The sequence below is a fragment of the Nesoenas mayeri genome, assembly GCF_963082525.1.
Source record: "Nesoenas mayeri genome assembly, chromosome: 5".
NCBI lineage: Eukaryota > Metazoa > Chordata > Aves > Columbiformes > Columbidae > Nesoenas > Nesoenas mayeri.
This window is the reverse complement of record NC_137548.1, coordinates 13,469,670-13,490,144: the sequence shown is the minus strand read 5'-3', so window position 1 is coordinate 13,490,144 and position 20,475 is coordinate 13,469,670. Positions and strand designations below refer to the sequence as shown.

Here is a 20,475-nt window from a genome sequence, read left to right as displayed (position 1 = left end):
GTTGCTAAATTGATGGTTAGGATCGGTAGAACTCATTTTTTGTTTTGTTTTTGTTTTATCATTAAGTAAATGTATTATTCTTAATATAACTGTTGAATCGTGACAAAAGGAAAAATACTGTAAAATTATTTGGTAAAACTTCTATTGTAGAGAGAGAATTTTTTATGCCTAAAAAAAAAAAAAATTGTGGGCAAAAACCCAACCCAGTTTTGTTTCTTTTTTTGGTTTCTCTTTATCTGCCCACTGCAGTCTAAGAATGGATGTGGAGATGGCATAACAGCTCTAGGAATACTTAATATTTCAGCATTTCCCCTTCAGAATGACAGGGCTTTCAACCCTTTTGCGATCACCCTAAGAAACACACAACAGTAATCTGATATGTCAAAAGTTTTGCTGAATAGAAAGAAAATGGATCTGGGAGGACAAATAACTGCATTCCATAGCTTTGTGTCCCTTCCATGCTTCAACAGAAACAACACCCTCAAGCCTCATTATGCAGCAGCAAAGGACAAAGAAAACAAATGACTGGCATTTCTTGAAAAATAAATGGTTCTTCTGGCCAGGGTAGTACTATCCAGAGAGCTCCATAGCTTTTCTGCCTCTTCCTTCTCCACAGCTTCATGTATTTTCCCCTCAGGTTTAGCCAAATAATTTCTCAAGACAAAAAGATGAACCATTTCAGGTTGTCTTACAAGCATCAGTACAGTGAGAAAGAAAAGATGTTTTAATCATGATGGATTTGTGCTTTCTGGATTTTACCAAGTACTGTCATTCACAAAGGTAGAATTGTGAAGTTCCATATTTTGTGTAAACTCTCTGTAGCGTGATTCCAGCTTTGGTTTGCTCCCTGGATCCAGAGAGAACAAAGCGATGAAGTAACCAAGCATCCACACATGCACTGATCCAGTAGCCCCCCCCTGCTCCATATTTGCAGAGAGATTTTGTAGTTAAGAATGTATTCCCAGCTCTTTATTGTAGTCATAGACTTCTTTACACCAACAAATCTCACTGACTGGAAACCAAAACTGATGCAGCTACTCATGACCAGTTTCTGTGTTCTCCTGTAACTGGGCTGACTCTGCAGGAGAGGATTTGATAGTTAGTGAAGGAAAATATATAGTTCTGAGGATGTAAGGAAAATTGAACGTAAAGTTGTAACACCTACCATCAAGGAACCACAATGTATACTGGTTTTAATTGTGTCTGACTGGGGATTTACCTTGTAAATAATTGAACTGAAAAAGTATTTTTTTATTTATAAGTACACACACACAAAATATTAAATATATTTTATATTAAATTTTAAATTTTATATTGATACCTTTATATGTGCAGACTGTATGTACCTGCTTTTTTAAAATAGAAATTTCTCTGTTATTTTCACAGCAAACCCAAGGAACCAATGTTCAGTGCAGGTAGGAACTTTTAACATTTTTAAGAAAACAACTGTGATAATAGATTTTTTTATTAATTTTTTTTTTTTTTTTTTTTCTGTGGATGCCTAGCAACTGGTATTGGGAATCTAAGCATGATACTTTCAGGTTAATGATGACATATTTTTTTAAGGTTGATCACTTTGCTCTACTTTTTATTGGCCCAATAGGTTTCTTTTACAGTTAGGATTCTTTGTAAGAAGACAAAGAAGAAAAAGGCTGTGTCTTCTTACCCCAAATATGTCTTTGCTTTCAAAGCACTATTAAGATTTTGTTAATTAAAGCATCTGCCAAGTTCAAGCTATGATGCTGTCATGTTAATTTAGTCATAAAAGGGAGCCATCAACTACTTTTAAAGAATGCCACATCTGTCCCAATGCCTCATAATAAAATCTGTCAAATTATGAATAAAAAAGGTGTTAGAGTTTTGGAGGTCTGTCTTAATTTGAAAACCACTCTAGTTTTTCCTACTTATGTATTATCCTTGTAAAAAGATTTCAAAAGTGAAATAGTGGGTATAAGCGAAAGGAGAATTTGTCCTTCTCATGAGACATCTGCAAACTTTTGAACAATCATAAAATACAGAGTGGAATAACATATGCAACAGTTATTTTTGTTCTGAAAAATCAAGAACGACTCATATAAAAGCTTTCTTTTAATGAAATAAGGAAAGATCCTTTTGATTTACCAGATGTATCATATTCTTTTTGTGTATAGTCCTGTAACAGTAATCATACATTAAGCTGAAAAAGTAGAAAATCCTTTGTTTACTGAGCCAATTGATCAGCATCCAACAAAGCTCTTAAGCCATACTTCAGGGTTTAGTGTAATTGATTTTGAACTCGATATATAAAACTAAGTAAGTGCTTAAGTATTTCGTGGCAATACAGTCACAGTCTATATCCCTTTCATGAAAACTGTTGGTTTAGAAAAAGAAAACTTCTGATTCACACAGAATAGAGTTTTCTTGTGTAACATTTCTTCTTCCCTTGTACCTTGTAAGCAAAGATATTTTGAACAATTTTTATTCTAACACTTTCCCTCTAGATAAAGTTCAGTAATTAAACAGATGTGACACTACTTTTACCCTTCTCACCTGAACAAAATTCCTACTGCAAGTGATTATTTTTTTCTAAGAAAGTTATACTTAATATTTTACTTTCTTTAAGCATATAGTTGCATAATGGAGCTTAAGCTAGTATTTTAATGACAGAAGAACTAAACAGGGCCCCTAGCTGGAGGAAAAGGGTTTTGACTGTAATTACCCAACGTATGGCATGGAGTGCGGCTCAGGGTTTTTGAAGCACCAGGTTCGCCTCCAGCAGAATGCAATGGACAGCGGGTAGAGAGGTATTTAGTGAGTTTATTGTATTCAAACACATCTTTATCCAGCCCTTCTGTCTCTGTCTCTGTAATCACAAGGGAAGCGCCGTGTGACCCACTGCAAAGGTAGGCTTCACTTCCAAAACCTCATAGCTCTCTAAGCAAACGTGATACTGGTGGGATAAAAACTCAATGTATCAACAGCTGTTTTCTAACTTGCGCACATTTTGCAATGTTAAAACTTTTCTAATTCTTTTGACTGAGACAAAAACATTATACCCTCTGTTATACAGTCTACTGAATTATAACCCTCAGAGGCACTTTAATAATAATAAGGGGTTATAATTTAGATTCCTGGGGAATTTTTCAGAAGAATTTGAATTAGACAAAAGATGTTGAGAGAGCTATATGGCAACATGTGGATGTTCACTGTGTTGGAAATGGTGTTCTGCACTTCTGCTGAAATTCATATAGAATTTGCCCCTTTATTGGCTGTTTCGCTGTTAGCCTAACATGGTTATAGAAGCCTTGTTTTTCCCTTGCTTTTTCTTACTGAGTAGACTGTAGATTTTTCTGAATGTTGAATAAACAGACCTAGGCCTCCAACTAATTTCTCAGTGCTTTTTGCTCAATGTCATAAAGCAGAGTTACATTTGGTAAACATATCGTATTGTTTTCTAAAGCTTTAGCTAAACTGTGGTGTAAATATGCACATTTTTGATGCATGTTTATGTCTGTGATATAATCACAGATTTGTCTTGCTTTCTAGAGATAGCCAAATCCTGACAGTTTTTCCACTAATCAGCATCTTTCAGCTTTGCAATGAATCTAAAATTTCACAAAGCAAAGAATGTTTGTTCTCAAGGCAAAGTCTTTTAGAGAGTCTCTACCTCTGTGTATTCTTTGTACAATTTTATGGCTGCAGTTGGCAGTGGTCTCCTTTGCAGATCCTGCTAGCATTCATGTGCCTTCTTAGTTCAATTCAGTAACTGTTAATTTTTGCAGTTATTTTCAGCAAAAATTTGAAATTTACAAATTTGCAGATGTAAAAGATACATTTGTCTTAAAGTTTTACCATTTGTCTGTCTTTGTATTTTGATGGTTGTCTGTCTTTACATCTACATCTTCACATGTAGAGCTCTGCTGTCTTAAAACCTTAGTTATGAAAAGTGCAAAGAAAGGGATGTAGGTTGATTGCGTAGATGGTACATTTGGATTAGCAATAAAAATAAGTACAGATGGAATTAACATTACCAAAATTAGAAATAAATAAACAGTATGTATTTTGGTGCCTGACCTAGTCAGCATAAGTTCCTCTTTATAGTGAGTAGAGAGAGAGGTGTCCTGAAGGCATAATTTCTATACTTGGTATGATATATTGGGTATAATTTACTATTCTTCCTTTTGGACATCTGCTTTAAAGTGTGATTAATTTGTCCAAAACTGCCTGTTTCCCCCTATTTACTCTAAAAAGGAGTTTTGAGTGACTAGGTCAAATACTTCCACTGTACGTGGCTAAATATGCAAGTTTAATGAGTCCCATAAGTTTCAGGTAAGAAAAGCAGGTCAATTAATTAAACTTTTGTTCATTCCCAACTTTTGATAAGCACAGTCAGTGGTTGTCACGGCTGAAAATCTGTTGACTTCTAGTGCACCAGTATCAGTAATATTGGCATGTGCTTCAGGCTTATTAAATAGATGCTGCATGCGCATGCAAACAGTGCTGCGATGCTCTGCTATTTAATGCTCTACCCTCTATAGTTTATTTTCCAATACAGATCTATTTGAGTAGATATTTAAAAACAATTCCAGTATTCTAGCATTTTATCAGGCATCTTAAGCTCCAACCATCTGTCACCATTATTTTGCCATTATTATTGCTTCTTTTTAACATTCAGTTTTCTGTTGTTTTCACTATATGTATGAATTCTGTAAATGAAGCTAGAGAGCCCTAGCTGTAACCTTACTGTGACAGATCAGGTAAATCTTTTTCCCAAATGAATTTGTCTAAAGGCAAAATTCGCATATATTTAGGTAATACAGCATAGCTATGATGTTTATTTGTTCAACCATTCATTTTTATTAATTTAGTCAGGATTTGCAACGTATGCATATTGCCAATTAAAATAAAGCCTTAGGTTTCAAAATAAAAAAATAATGGTATAGTTGTAATGATGCTTAACAATTCGTAGCGTAATTTTAACAGTTCTAAATTTTATAATTTTTTTTCATTTACATGATTTTGTTACTTCTGCCCTTCCGTTTCCTCTGTGCCCACGATTATTCTGTCTAGTAACTCTACAGATGTCACTGACTCCAAAACTGCTTGATTCGCATGAGAACAAGGCTGAATCCCTTGATCTGCCGATGAAGCAGCAAGAGCCAGCACGTTCTGAATCTGGACAAACTTCATCAGAAGTTCACAGGACACCCACTTTGGCCTTGCCAGTTCCCAAAAGTCCTAGTCAGACCTTCATGGCATTTCCCAGATCTCCTAGTTTTATAAGCCCCATGAAGTCCCCAAGTCAGTACTTCCAGATCTGTTATTAATCCCTGCTTCTCTTCCCCAAAAATATTTCTTACCAGTTCAACACATTACTTTTAGTATTTTCTTCTAGAAATGTTTACTTCTGTCAACCAATTAAGTTTTTGTAGCTTGTCTCCTGTATGTCATTTTCCTTTCTTTTAATTTGCTGTCAATGTTGTCATTCCTTTTTCAATGTTTAGTAATTCTTTAAGCTTATATCTCTTCTGCATGTACATCAGCATGATTCCTTTTACTAATTGTTTGTGTTCCTTATTTCGAATGTATCTCTAACACTGTATCAAGTGTAAAGTGTATCTTTACACTGAGATGCAAAGAATGCAACTGAGTTGGAAAATACTTTAGATGCTGATGCTCCGCTGTAAATATTGATTAAAAAATAAAATTAATTTTAAGTGGTATTTCTGCGTTAATTGTAATCTTTGATGTTTCCCCTTAATTTTTAAAATTTAAAAACTGTAATATTGTAACAGTATTTTTCACCAAAAAAGTTTTTATTTCAGTCCTTTCAGTTTTGTAGTTCTTGATGACATTGTTAGTCCTAATTCTGCTGCTCGAAATATTTAGAGGAAAAAGGGACTTTGTATGTTTTACAAAAAATCTGCTTAGTGATTATGGTTTAGGGGAAAAAAAAAAAAACCAAACAACAAAAACCAAACAAACAAACCACCAAAATTTAATTTCTAAGTTTGAGATTGCATGTCATTCTGTAATTGTAATGCACCAAACTGTTAAGTGGGAAGGGATGGAGGAGCACTGCAGTTCTCCACTGATGTCTCTTTTGTGTAACACTAAACATTTCTGACCTTTTGTAGAGGAAGGATACGTAAAAATGTTTCTTCGTGGACGTCCCGTTACTATGTACATGCCCAAAGAGCAAGTGGAATCTTACAATTTGGAAGCAAAAGTAGAACTGCCAGCCAAGAGGCTTAAACTGGAATGGGTGTATCCTTTCTGTGCTGGAGAACTACTGGAAATCAATCATTTCTTAATGATTTGCTTTAAGTAATTTTTCATGCCGAAGTATAGCAAAATTAAGGTCTTTATTAATAGGGTTCATTTCGTTAGTGAAGTGACATTCTGTTGAAACAGGTCTTAATTTCTTGAAGCTGCTGTTCTGCACCTTGGGAAGTGCAAGGGGACAGCTTAAGGAAGGATTTTGGTTAAATGTTGCCTGAAGGTTAAGTCTGAAGCATGCTAATTAGCTAAAGATTAAACTAGGCATATTGTAAGAATGTAGTGAGCTATGATTATTAATTATAGTATGCGTAAAGCAAGCTCAGTTTATTTTGCCGATTCTTAGTAGTAATTTATCATTTTAGACTGCGTTCATTTAAAATGTGCATTATTGTTCTTTAGAGGATGCTAGAATCAGCTCAGTACCTGAGTAAGCCTGGAACCGAAAAGCACTTTGCAACTGATTTATTTATTGCAACTGGTGCTCAGCAACATAATTCTTAAGATACCATTTATAAAATAGTGTTTGAATTTCGATTTTAAACTGTGTGTGAGCACCATAAATACCGAACAACCATAGTTTTCCACTGACTTCTGTGAGTGGACATACTTAAAGAATTCTGACTTGAAAGAAATCAGTCTTTCATTACATACAGAAATTTTGACATTTAAATATAATGAGAAAATATTTTCTTTATTGAAAAAAGAACTGTAATTTCATTTTTGTATCATTTTAGTATGTGTAATAGATGATTCAAGATAAAATATAATCACAAGATCTATCTTTCGAGAGATGAAGTCTTCATAAGGTTTTCTATTTTAAGAAGAAGACTTTTTTGGTCCCACACAGTACAAATAGGAAGTTGCTTTGTCTTCATAAAAAAGAAGACAGGCTGCATATAGTCTTTCGCGAAGTTGTATAAATAGAACTGCATGTGGTTTCAGAATGCACACAGAGAGTCTCCAAAAGTCCCATTGTATTCACAAGAGATTAATGACAGATTTAGTTACCATTCTTATTATTCGTGTTGCAGCTGAGCCTGTGGGTTCTACCTCACTCTGCTGGAACTGCATAGATCATGCATACAGGAATAACTGAGGATGAATTTAAAAACCAAAAATCCACAAAATTAATAAAACATCAGAGATTAGAGTGAGAAATACTGCTTGCAGCATTTTACCTTCTTATACTTGAACAAGCTCTCACTGTATATCACAACAGAGCTTAATGATGCCTTTTTCCACTTGTACGGTGTAGGGATGATACGGGATAAAGCATTAGGATGCTGCTGAGACAACAAAAACGAAACAACAGACTCTCATTAGCAGTGTGTAGGTGGAAGCTGAAGTTAATATTTCAGACTATTACTGGAAATTATAATTAGAGTAGGTCATGATTTCAGTCTCATTAGTTTCTCATTTAAGCTCACTTAAATGACTGAATATTTGCCAGATGGAGAATTGTTTTTAGTTTGGATATTCATATGTCCTTCTAGGTGTGTGTCTGTATGCCCAGCAGAATCCTACATATGAAGGTTGTCTGTGAATAGGAAAGCTATGGATTAATAAAGTGATCTAATGAACCCTAATTGGTTACTAAGGGGGATGGATGTTTTTCCCAAAATATTTCTTTGCAGTTAAGCTCAACCTTAATACCCATACTTAAAAGTTACACCAATGACTAGATATATGAAAGACTTAAAAAATGAAATTAGAGGCTCTAATGGTGAGAAGAAAAGCTAGGGGCAGGAGCATAGAATAGCTTAAAGAGAAAGATGAGGACAGCAGAAAACCAACCCATATTGCAGGCTTTCATTCCAGTTAAGATGGAGAAGGTGAGCTGTTTGCTTGGAGGGCAACGGAACGGGAATAGTAGAAAACATCTCTGTAGCAGACAAATCAGCCTGGCTGGGGAATTACAGCTGAAATTCTGTAAATTTCTAAGGATGGGCAAAGAGAAGTAAGATACAGGAGGTCAGATGGACAAATGGAAAGGGCAAAGCAGACTATGATGAAAAACAGAAGGAAGAAAATCAAGCGTGGGCAGATTTCAGGGCATGGCTGAACCATAAAGCAGTTTTACAGTTGCATTAGCAGGTATCTGAATAAGCCAGGAAAGGTTCAGAGCACATCAGATATATTCAGAAATGCTGAGTGATGAGGTGTGAGGGAGGGCTGGAGCAGATGTGGTGAAACCTGAGCAAGAAATGGGCAATGGAGACACCAGGGTCGGCACAGGTCGGCTTGAGGGCAGCTGAAACAAAGGCCGCAGGCCACATGGAAAGAAAAGGTCACGATAACATTCCCTGAAGTGCCAGCTCACCAAATCCAAGTTGAAGCTACTGAATCTGAGTGTGGGAAACCATGAGAAGGAGGGATCAACCCCAGGAGTTTACATTTGAGCAAAAAGGCTGATGGAAAGAAACCGAGTGTTTGACAACAGCCAGCATGTGAAGTGTTGAATGCAGCATTGTTCCCCAGAGGAAGAATGATAAAGAAAGGAGATTTTCCCTAAAGAATGTAATCTTTCCCATTTAATAGCTATTTTTATGCACAGAGATTTGTTCCTTTTGAATGTCTATATAAAGTTTTCACTTCTAGGAGTCCAGTGCCTAATGCTAGCTTCAACTGCTAGCTCAATATAAACTTGATTGTATATTGTTGAACGAGGGAAATTCTGTGGTGGCTTCAATTGGTAATGGTATCTGGCTTTATAGAGAAAAATAAATTTAAACAAAGCATTGTCCTGCAATCTAGAGGAGTAGCTCTAACTTTTAGGGGCACATTCAAAATGGATAGAAAATGCTTTCTAATTTGAAGATATTGGTTGTTTACATGTCTTCACATTTGAATATGTGAAACTAGAAGGAACTTTGGCTAAAATATTTCAGTTTGGTAGTCCAAAAGCTGTGTTTCTGAATGCACATTTTGATGGTTAGGTATGCAGTACTACTTTTATTGCATTTATTAATGTAAGAAAAATATAGCAAGCTGTTATTTAAATTCCTGGTTTAGAAGTAAGGTAACTATTGTCCTTACTTCTTGGATAAGATTAGCGTGAGTGTTTTAGCTTGACTGGGTTATCACTGACGATAGAGAATAGTGCACAACTATCTTTTTAATATCGTATAATTGGGGTTTCAGTACCTTTCCATATATTTATCACAGGCAGTTTCTTCATAAGGACTGAATTAGAATGCACTTCTGTTTTGCCAAGATTCTGCTAATGCTGTTTCTCTCTGTTCTCATGAAAAATGAAAGCCAAAATAGTTGTAGTCCCTAATGACTCTTCAGAAAAATAAAACTACATAATTTGGCTGAATTGACATTCAGTCTAAATGAGATTATTTCTGGATTAATTCCAGTTATTTCATTGGATTAATTTTAGATTAGTGTTGATATGACTAGCATCAGAATCTGGGCCACTGCGTTTTAAATACTGCAAAAATAAATTGGAATGGATGATGTAACCCTTTTACAGTTTCATATCCATCTGGCTGGTAATGCCCAGAATAATGAAATCAATCAACCTGCACAAAGGATAAAGCAATCAACCCTGATGTAACGCAGGGAGATGTACTGAATGACTTATTAGCATTTCCATTAAGTCTAAATTTTTATTTTAATTAGTCAACCAGTGTAAATAGTAAATATGCTTGGAACAAAATTAATATTGCCTTAGTCTGTCATTTAGCAAATTCCAGGGGACTACTAAAGAGATAATATGTCCACAAATTCCCGTATTCTTTACTGCGTATTTTCTGTGGGATGTGTAGGTTTTCGGTACCGCAGACTGTGAAATGCTTTAGCTCTCTTTACTGTAGTAAGGGGGATAGTTCTGAAGGCTGTCACCTGATAAAGCTGCGCTCAAGCCAGGAGATGCCAACTTCAAGAAATTCAGGGGCAGAAAATCCATTTTGTTTTTCTTATTTTTAACATCCTTCCTTGGTAGATCATGTTATTGCAACTTGACCAACATGCTAGCTATGGATATAGGGGTCGGGACTGTCGCAGTAATCTCTATCTTCTTCCAACGGGCGAAACTGTATATTTCATCGCATCTGTAGTTGTGTTATTCAACGTTGAAGAGCAACTTCAGAGACATTACACTGGTCATAATGATGATGTGAAGTGGTAAGTCACCTAATAACCCTGCTTTTTTCTTCATAAAACAGTATTTGGGAGGTAATGTTTTGTTCTTTTAAGACAGTTTTGAAAAGTCAAGTGGTTTAATCTCTAAGTCATGCATAGATTGAGTCCTTATGCCTGACAATACATTTGCAGAAATAAAGGTCTGGCTGTAGCCATGGTAAGGATGTCAAATGTGTGTTATAGCTCTGTCTAGTCAGCACACAAAGCAACTGCTGTCAGGGTGTGATGGCACAGACCTGAGGATATCCAAAAATGTCCCTCACAGAGCCTGAGTTTGCTTTTGAAACCTGCCATGAGGTCTGTGCTGCCATATGTGCTGGGCTACCTCGTTTGCATGTGTCTACATGCAATTGCTGTATTGATGTTATCCAAGCTACAGCTCATTTCTCTAAGTTGCTGACAATTCTTCCTTCTATTTACTTGAGAAAATTTGCTTTCCATAACTAATATACTTTTTACATTGAGAATACAGAAAAGTAGCAATCAGACTTCATCTATAGACCCACTAATTTTCATTACTCTGTTTTTAGGATGATTTAACATTAACTTATTCTTTAGACCCTTCTCCTTCCGCTTCTTAAGTAGGATGGAATTTTTCATCTTCACCTGGGTCTGGGTACCAAATACAGGTCCTTTAGGCTCAATTTAACTAAGAAAACAGTTTTAATCTCATCCGTGGTCATCCTGGTTATCGTCAGTCATGTCTACGTCATGGCAGATGTGCTGTAAACCCATCCTGAGCAGCCTGGTTTGTCTGCTGCCACACAGGCATGCTGGCTTGGGCTTCAAAGTGATTTAGCTATGTTCAAGCTTAGGGGATACTAGATATCAGGAAATATCAGTACTGTTAAATTGAAATCTAAATAAACATATGGTTTGTGTTGATGGTCTGGTTTTAGCTGACAAAGAGCACTCGGATTATCTGATGGACCCTAATATATGAAGTGAGTTTGACGTCCCTTCTTTAGATTAAGCATTATGAAACACCTGTTGTCCCTGAAAGCCAAAAAACAGGCTTGATAACCAAATCTGGTTGCATTGTGAGCATTTTTCATAAAATTGAATAATTTGTATAATCTAGTTGTTTTACAAGGGGATTTTTAACTTGGACCTGTTCATCTCATTTCTTTGTTTCAAATTTTCAGGCTCTTTAGATATTTCAAAACTTTCAGGTTTATTGGAAAGAGCATACCTTTCTGCATTATAAAGCTGAATGAATTATTGCCACAGTTCATTTTGCAGGGCACTTGGCCTCTAGAACTGTATGCAAAGCAACTGCAGCGAAAAAAGATCCAAGAGAGAATTTAGGGGGAAAATAAACTGTACTCTAGCCTTTAATACAGAATTTAGGTTGCTTTTTCTTAGATACATTAGTTAACATTGATTACAGTTTTTGAAGTCTCAGTTTTAATTTTAGAGTCAAAATTCCAGATTTCTATATCCTGTTCTTTCTTACTAAGGGACTTTTTTTACCTTTCAAAAAGGATTAGAGAGCAATGTTTACATGGATACATCTGTTTGCTCTGAAGTATTGTCAGTGGAGTATAGACAGTGCTGACTGTACTAACCAGGTCTCTGCAACCTCTGATTAGTGATAACTGAAGTTAGGTAACTAGCTCAAAGTGTAAATTCCTGATCCACTGCAGTCGTTTAAATCTCAGTGAGATGAATCCCAGCATGAATGAGACTGGGGCTTGTTTGATACATGCTTTGAAGTATTAGGACTTAAGCAAATTACTGCTCATAAAATAATTTTTTTAATAAAGGAGCATGAAAATTGTTTTGTCAGTTCTATTTTTAAAATGTTTACATGTATGCTGTGTGCTTTATATGACTAAAATATGGCTATATTTTACAATCTCATGTATAAGTTTGATGAAATAGATAACAAATGGCTTAAAGTTTCACCTCTCTTTATTTTCTTTTTTAGCCTGGCTGTCCATCCTGATAGGATCACTATAGCAACAGGCCAAGTTGCAGGGACATCAAAGGATGGAAAAGTGAGTGACCCGTTTGCTGACGTACAATTACTTCTGTTTTGTAAGAAATAATATTAAGAAGATGCATGGTGTATTCTTTTCATTTTGCAGTTAAATTGGTCTTACATTATAGGACTGAACGCAGGCAAAACTACGTTTGAGAGTGCAAATTGCACAGTATCAAAATTACCCAGTGATTTCTGGTTATGTTACTTACACGGACTGAAGGGAAATTTGGAGCTGGTCTCCAAAAGAGACATGGGTGAATGAGGCTTTAAAGGAGACCTGAGAGGGCAGATAGATGTGCAGAAAAGGAGAAGCAGCAGAGATTAAAACTTACAGCACACATTTCTAACCACAGCCACCCAAACCAAAGTACAATAAGGATGGCTTTGGGTTGTTTGCTGAAAAAAATAAACCCTTACTCTTGCCATCATCTAGACAAGAATATTTTTCTCTTAATTATTGCCTGTATTATCGTAAAGCTTAGCTGCAGGCTAGGCATTTATTTGAACAGGGTACACTGTTGGAACATTGTTCCAAAGACCGAAGAGAAGTGAGAAAGAACGGGTACAAGCAGAGGCAGGAAAAGCATGAGGAACAAGTTACTCAGCAGAGTATGCAGCTGATGTCACAGCCAAACTATTGTGGAGTTCTTGGTCGGTATCAAAGAAGAATTTTAGGATAAAACCAAATTATCAGTACACTAAGTACTTCACATGAATGAGGAAGACAAAATCCCAGTTTTGCAATATGAGGTTTATGTAAAGATAACTTCGTAGAGTAATATAAACTCTTAACTTTTATTGCGTGTTGGAGAAATCTCTGATAGTTTTTTGTTTGGTTGGGTTTTTTTTTTTTTAAACTTCATAAATACAATTACTGTTGTATTTGTGAAATAAAATCTGAAGGTTTGATGTCTGTGATTGAGGGGAATGTGTTATATAGATAAGCTTATATAAAAGCCATTTATATAATGAGGTACTGGGTTTGCATTGATTTTTGTATATATTTATCGATGTTAAAGGACAATTTCTCTACTTATGATCAAGAGACACTCGTGGCTGTTGCTTTTTTTTTTTTAGTGTGGTAATGAAACATACTCATTTCATTAGAAAGGGCGGGGAAAAGCGAAACACCGCCCGGCCCTGTCTGTCCTGCCCGGGCTGGCGGTCCCGCCTTGAGCTCGGTTTAGTGACAGGGCACCAGCACGTGCCTCCGCGCGCCCCCTGGTGGCCTTGAGGCGACTTTCTGCCTCCGGGAGGTTCCGCTGCGTGGGGCGGGAGGGAGGGACGGGGAATCCCCTGGTTTCCATAGGGAACTCACCAACTTCATATATACCTTGAATTTCACGTGCCGTTGTAAGGAAAAGTCTGGAGATGCAGTTCTTTTCCACAGCCACTTCATGGCACTGACATTAATTACTTTATAGAAATTCTTATGCTTCTTTTTGCACCTGCTGTTAGGTGTTGACCACAATTATCTCAGTTACAACAGTTTAAACTGATGATCCTGGACCTACTAGTAAGTCCTATGTCACGGGGTCATCCACAATTTTTCCTTAATGAAGAATGTCTCAGTGTCCATTACCTCAGTGAACTAATGGAGAGCAGTGACCCCCGATGTGCTGTGCACTCCCAATAGTCAGTCCCAGGTATTGGTCCTAGGCACAGTCATCAGCAAATCATTTGTAGCGTATCTCTGCTTCCGTGGGTGACTCTAGAGAAGTTCTTATAATTTTCATACCTTAAATTGTGATAAAATGTTGTTTTTCTGATTGTTTGTTTTGATGCATTCTCATTTTTTCAAATACTTTTTTTTTTTTTTCAACCACCATTGTTTCAGCTGTTATTTCTATGTTTATTTATAGCAATTGCCACCACACGTGCGTGTCTGGGATTCTGTAACTCTGAATACACTGCATGTCATTGGAATGGGGTTTTTTGACCGAGCTGTCACTTGCATTGCTTTTTCTAAATCTGTAAGTAAAATTAATGGTCATATTAAGAATGTTTGCTGAACAGGTCTTTGAAGTCTTTCAAATTTAGCTTCCCTGAGCAGAACAAACTTCCAGGTTATCTTTTCTCTCAGCATCCTTTTCAGAGGAGGAAAGCTTGCAACCCAGCTATTTCCAATAGTCTATGTTGCTATTAAAGTTAGAAATATCTCAGCAGTCTCAGAGGTCTACCTTATGCTTATCATTAAATGCAATTAATTTCTTCAGGGACAAGCAGGTGCAGAAGTACTTGTGTTCTTGAAATTGAAGTACCCTTACTTCTTCTCTGTAGTCATCCTGTTGTGTTTCTTCCTACATAAGTTACCCTTTCAACGTCTTTTAACCCCCTACACTGTGTCTAAGAATGACTGATGAAAGACCTGATTTTGGACTTGAAAAACAGAAGCTCCCATAGGAGAAGCAAAATCTTTTGCTTGAAAACAGCAAAGGCATGTGGATAATGGATTGTAAAGAATTAGAATTCTGTTGTTAGCCTCTTGGCACCATCCTTTCAACTCTAGTCTATCAGGGAGGTGAAAAAAGATGACACAAGCACCATTTGAGTCCCATATAAAAACATGAGTCTGTAATCTGACACATGCAAGTCTCAAAACTCTCCGCATAGAACAGAATCTGTAAGCGCTGTATGTGGTGGTGTCTGGTTGTCTCGGCAGCATTTTTAAAAAGGAGAGGACTAAAGGGTGTATACCATAGGCACAATGTACTTCAGTAAAAGTTTCCACAAACACTTAAAATCTGTTGATGACAATATTTTACAGAAAGTGAAGTAGAGAGGAGTGAATTGGGGCAGCTGGTTGAAAAAACCCACAAAGTTGAAAACCAACACAGTTCAAGATCAGCTTTGAAGAATAAATAAAAAGGAATTGCAAGGAAATAGTCTCTCCCCGGAGGAAGAAATAGGTACTTAATAACAAAGGACTGGTATTGGCAGATGTCAGGAGCAAGAAAGGGTTTAGTACATTTGCTTTATGCTGTGTTTTCACAGTCATAGCTTTGCCTGTTTTGGGCATCACTTTTCCCATCCCATAGCAGTACTGCTTATCTCTTTTCAGACAGCCCTCTCTTCAGGGCTCTCAGTCCTGTCTCTGTCCCACCTTGCGAGTTGCCTTGGCACAGTTATTTCTGTAGCTGTGTCTGAGATGTGTGTTCACCAGGAAAACAACCAAGCAACCTCATATATAAGCAAAAAGAAGCAGAGTTTTCTTAGGTCTTATTTTCATCTCCAAACCTGATCCATTCCCCAAACAGGCTGACTCTGTAATAGCCCTAACTTTTGCAGTGGCTCCGCTCAAGAGGCAGCAACAAGCGGCTGTGCTGTGGGTGGCAAAGCAAGGACTGTTTGTGTCAGCACGGCTGCCAAAGAGGTGTTTGTGTCACCACAGGCTCAGTTTCTGCCAGCAAACTCATCTGCAATCAAACTATTAATAACACAGCTGATGCCAGGAGCAATAGGATACAAAAATCACATTTGAATGGATTGGAAGGCAATTAGACATTACGTGGTGGTTTATTCCACAGCTAGGAGTGAACACCAAAGAAATTGGGGAAAAATGGTCCAAAAAATACCTTCCAGATAGCTACTGTTTGGAAAAAGATCTGGTGATTGTACAGCAGTTCCCATCACTGGTAAGACTGATGTCACTCAGCTCCCCTCAGTTCAGGCACAGTCTCGGTTGGATTTCCTCCTCTGTCTTTGGATTCACAGATAAGAAAAATGCGTATAAACTGGAGAAGGTCTAGGAGATATGATACATGAAGGAAGACTAAAGGAATTGTTAGAAAAGAGATACCTACCTCGTTCCTGACAAAGTCTGTTTGTCCACAGTTTGCAAGAGTTCTGCTTCTAGATGCGTTTTTAGCCCTATGTTTCAGTGACCCTACAAATTATTATATTTCATGGAAATTTATGCAATGACTAAAAATGTAACAGAGCGTAAATATGTCACTTTCATCTACACAGTATTTCATTATTTTGAATGTGCATTTGCATTTGTGTTTCTAGTGTTGGTTGGGGATGCATTAATATTTTCCATGTTTTGCCTCAGAATGGAGGAAGTAGCCTGTGCTCCGTGGATGACTCAAACGACCATGTGCTTTCTGTGTGGGACTGGCAGAAAGAAGAAAAGCTGGCAGATGTCAAGGTGTTGCAATAAGACATTTTGTACTACTTGCTTGTATGTAGATCTGGATTTCTTGTCATAAAATATCTTTCTAAATTTAACTTCTTGTGCCTTTATAGCACTTTCACTTTATAAAAGGCAAAGAACATGAAGAAAGGGAAGATTTTCTCTCTGAAATTATCCCCATAGCATTTCCTTAAAGAAGTTTTGCTGTTGTAGTCATTCTAGAATTGATTAGAAAATCTAGACAGCAATGAGAGGAGAATGTACAGAAAAGAAAACATCTCAAACTAAACATTAGTGTAGAACTTCTCATTATCTGACATGGTTTTGAAGGCTAACTTTTGATACTAACTTATGAAAACATAAAATCTATTGACTTCAAAGTATTGTACTGAAGTATTCCAGTCTACAGTAATAAATGAAGGGCTCAGAATTTTTCATAAATCAGTTGATCAGTTAATTTAACTAGAGAACCATTTCATATTGTTTTGTTTTCTTTGAATTTTAAATTTTGATACAATGTTTTTCTTTTTCCTTCCAAGTGCTCTAATGAGGCTGTATTTGCTGCAGATTTTCACCCTACTGACACAAATATAATAGTTACTTGTGGAAAGTCACACCTTTATTTTTGGACACTAGAAGGGAATTCCCTTATTAAAAAGCAAGGATTATTTGAGGTAAAATATTTTTTTCTCCTTAATTTTATGTTTATACTCATGATATAGTCATACAGAAGTAAGGATTAATAAGGGTTGAGTAAATCAAAACAATTGATCATTAATAAATTCGAAACTTTACAGAATTTCAGGTAGCATTCATTTTATGGCACTGACAGTTTTTCCACGGGTTGTCATCATGATGAAGTTTTGAAATGCAATTACCATTCTGTTCCTTGCATTGCTTTTCTTATATTCTTTATACCGTTCCCCCCAAGAAAATAAAATTACCTTAAGGCTCTCTATGCTTACCTCAGGTTAAAAAAATAAATAGGATGTTATAGGCTGTTTGTTTTCTTTCTATTTTGTCAGAGGAAATACTTGGAAAACCCTATAAATTATGTGAATATGAATATTCTCGCCTTTTCCTCTGTTCTGCTCAGATACATACATGTGTGTAATTCAAATACAAAGTGAGCTGGCCACTGTTTGGTAAATATCATTTTCATTTCAAGGTCTTGATATGGTTTTGTTCTTAAATACAGACTACGCTCTACAGTAGCCGCATGCACAAATGAAGGATGTTGCAGTGACTGCAGATAACTCCAGCAGGGCCTAGTTAACTGCGCGTGGAGTCGTGGTTTACAAGTGTAGTCAAAACAACTATTTTTCAATGCCAGTTTGTGTACTTCTGGTGAAATCAGGAGGAGATACTGAAAAAATGCATTTAAATTTTGTTACATTTTATTTTTCATGCATCTTTTAACTCCTGAGCTGCTTGGGCAGATTTCTGCCCCTGTTATGGCTCTGTTATTCTTCATGGTTGTTGCAGATGGAAAAGCGTGGTGGCTCTAGTTGAGAACAGTTCTCAGTTTGAGGGAGGAAGAGGCCATACCAACTTGTAGTCAACAAACATTGTAAATAGCGTCCTTAGAAGCTACTAGGTAGTGAATTCTGTGTCCCCTTATATATTTCACTGTTTTGTTGCCTTTGGTATTTTAAATGGAGGGTCTCAAAGCAACATTTGCATTACTGAGCCTTAGGATTCCTTCAAGAGATGATTTCTTAGTTCTTACACTGCAGCCAAACTCTCTAGTAAGACTTTTCTCCTAGAAACTTTGGAGTTTAAAATTGCAATAATAAAGCTTGTTTCCATCTTTGGCCATTTCTAAATACTTAAAGCTTTTGGGATTACATGGGAGTTGGAGAATTTGGTTTATCTCAGAGCATTCCTGGTCTTGTGTTAGAAGCTGGCAGGTTTTCTCACTCGCTCTATCCATAGCTTCTAATTGAAGGGGCAGGATTGGGCCACCAACCTCAGCTGATGCATCTTTTACCCTTGCACAGGTTAATTTGTTATACTGTAAGAATGTGTTTAACTCATATGTAGACATTTAAACAATAATAGAACTGTAAAAGTACTCAAATACATACAGTTAACATAAATGGGTTGCGTGTTGCTGTAAGTTTATGTTTTTCTTAATCATGCAGAAACAAGAGAAGCCAAAGTTTGTCCTGTGTGTGACCTTTTCTGAAAATGGTGATACTATTACAGGAGACTCAAGTGGAAACATTTTGGTTTGGGGGAAAGGTAAGACAAGATTGAAGGTAATAATGGAATTTTAATATAAAAGACTGAATTTTTTACATGAGTGTAGCCTGATTTTAAGAATACATTTTGTTTATCTTGAGTTCTTTGCCAAGACCAATCCAGCAAATTCTCCTCTACAAGCACTTAAGGAACTTATACCTGACTGCTAGAGCACTAAGGTCTATAGAATGTGTTCCTTTTGGTCGAATGCCAAATCGTAGAGCTATGCCAGCACGTATGGCCTTTCCTGACATAAGGAATGGCAGGAAAAGTTCTTTTCCTTAATCAATGTGATAGTAAGAAACACAGTCAGTGTAAATCATGATCTTTAGTCTCCTATACTGTCACTCCTATACTGTATGCCTGTTGACATACACTTTTAAAAAGATAGCAAATGGCTCACTTCGTTTCCTGAGGAAGTCAAACTAAAATATATACAGAACTAATTGAATTCCTCAGCTTTATTTCAGAAGAACAGATGGGTAGGATAAACTTCTTAAAAAGCATTTTCTATTAAGGAAAGACTCTTTCTTTTTTAGGCGGCAGAAGGCAACGCCTGCTAGAAGGCAAATAGCAGCAACATCCTACCTACATGTTTACTTAGTGCGTGAGACGCCATGCATGGGAATAAGGAGAATCCCCTAAAGGAAGCCTTATTAGTAAAGGAGGAGGGATATGGATGACAGCTGCTGCTTATTTACTCAGTGCCTTCTCTCAAGATACACGAAAGATATAAGATGTGGGAGGCTACATAGGATCATAGAATCATTTAGGTTGGAAAAGACCTTTAAAATGTAATTGTAATTGAGTCTAATTGTAAACCTGACACTGCCAAGCCCACCTCTAAACCATGTCCCCAGATGCCACATTTTCACATGTTTTAAACACTTTCAGGGATGGTGATTTAACCACTTCCCTGAGCAGCCTGTTCCAGTGCTTGACAACTCTTTTGGTGAATAAATTTTTTCCTAATATCCAAACAAAACCTCCCCTGGCACAACTTGAGGCTGTTTCCTCTCATCCTGTCCCTTGTTACGTGGGAAAACAGACTGATCCCCACCTTGCCACAACCTCCTTTCAGGTAGTTGTAGACAGCCTTCTTTTTCACAGAGATGAACCTTACTGAGCTGATTTTGTAGACATTTTTCATCCAAAGGCCATCAGCCGATTATCTCCTTGTGCTTTTGACCAATACACTACTGTTGAGGAAAGAGGTAGATATGGTGTTTGTAACTTGGCTTCTCTTTTATTCTTCTTTTCTTTTCCCTATGATAGTTTAAAGCAAGACATTTGAACACTTTTCCTTCCAAATTGAGTTTAGAAATTGCATAGTCCCATCTCTCCCCTGTTCCTGGCTGTTATTTTGGAGTGCCAGCGGAGAAGGGAGATAGTGACAGCTGCGGGCAGGGCTGGGTCAGCCCAGGGGCCGCTTTGCCTTCATGGCAATAGGCTAATTTCTGAGTTGACTGCAAGCAGCCTATTCTGCCTTTTCTCCCAGGAAGTAAAGGGAATTATTTGTATACTGCGAGATCTCCTCACCTCTGCCAGTTCTTTTGGGATGGGCAAAAATGTTGTTCTTGTTTTTCTATCCAAGTACAGCATACTGTCTGCGTCTTTACTACTTTTGGCTTGGGACTCTCTGTGCAAGCGAGGGCTGCTTCCACAAGGCCAGAGTACCCTTAGCAAAATCTTGTAACTG

The 20,475-nt window shown here is 37.0% G+C and overlaps 1 protein-coding gene across 4 annotated transcripts in view; it reads left to right on the top strand.

The window, feature by feature from the left end:
- The window catches only part of EML1 (EMAP like 1), a gene marked incomplete at both ends in the record, with an annotated part of 81,319 nt that overhangs the window by 45,812 nt on the left and 15,032 nt on the right, over positions 1-20,475 (top strand). For 3 of the 4 annotated variants that reach the window (XM_080344906.1, XM_080344905.1, XM_080344903.1), the window contains 8 exons: positions 1,387-1,415; positions 6,117-6,246; positions 10,243-10,392; positions 12,341-12,410; positions 14,260-14,370; positions 16,452-16,547; positions 17,072-17,206; positions 18,677-18,776. In XM_080344906.1, coding sequence (XP_080201032.1) covers positions 1,387-1,415; positions 6,117-6,246; positions 10,243-10,392; positions 12,341-12,410; positions 14,260-14,370; positions 16,452-16,547; positions 17,072-17,206; positions 18,677-18,776 — 821 coding nt within the window. Of the gene's footprint in view, positions 1-1,386; positions 1,416-2,855; positions 2,883-6,116; positions 6,247-10,242; positions 10,393-12,340; positions 12,411-14,259; positions 14,371-16,451; positions 16,548-17,071; positions 17,207-18,676; positions 18,777-20,475 lie in introns of all 4 variants that reach the window. The other variant, XM_080344904.1, reaches the window with a different exon arrangement.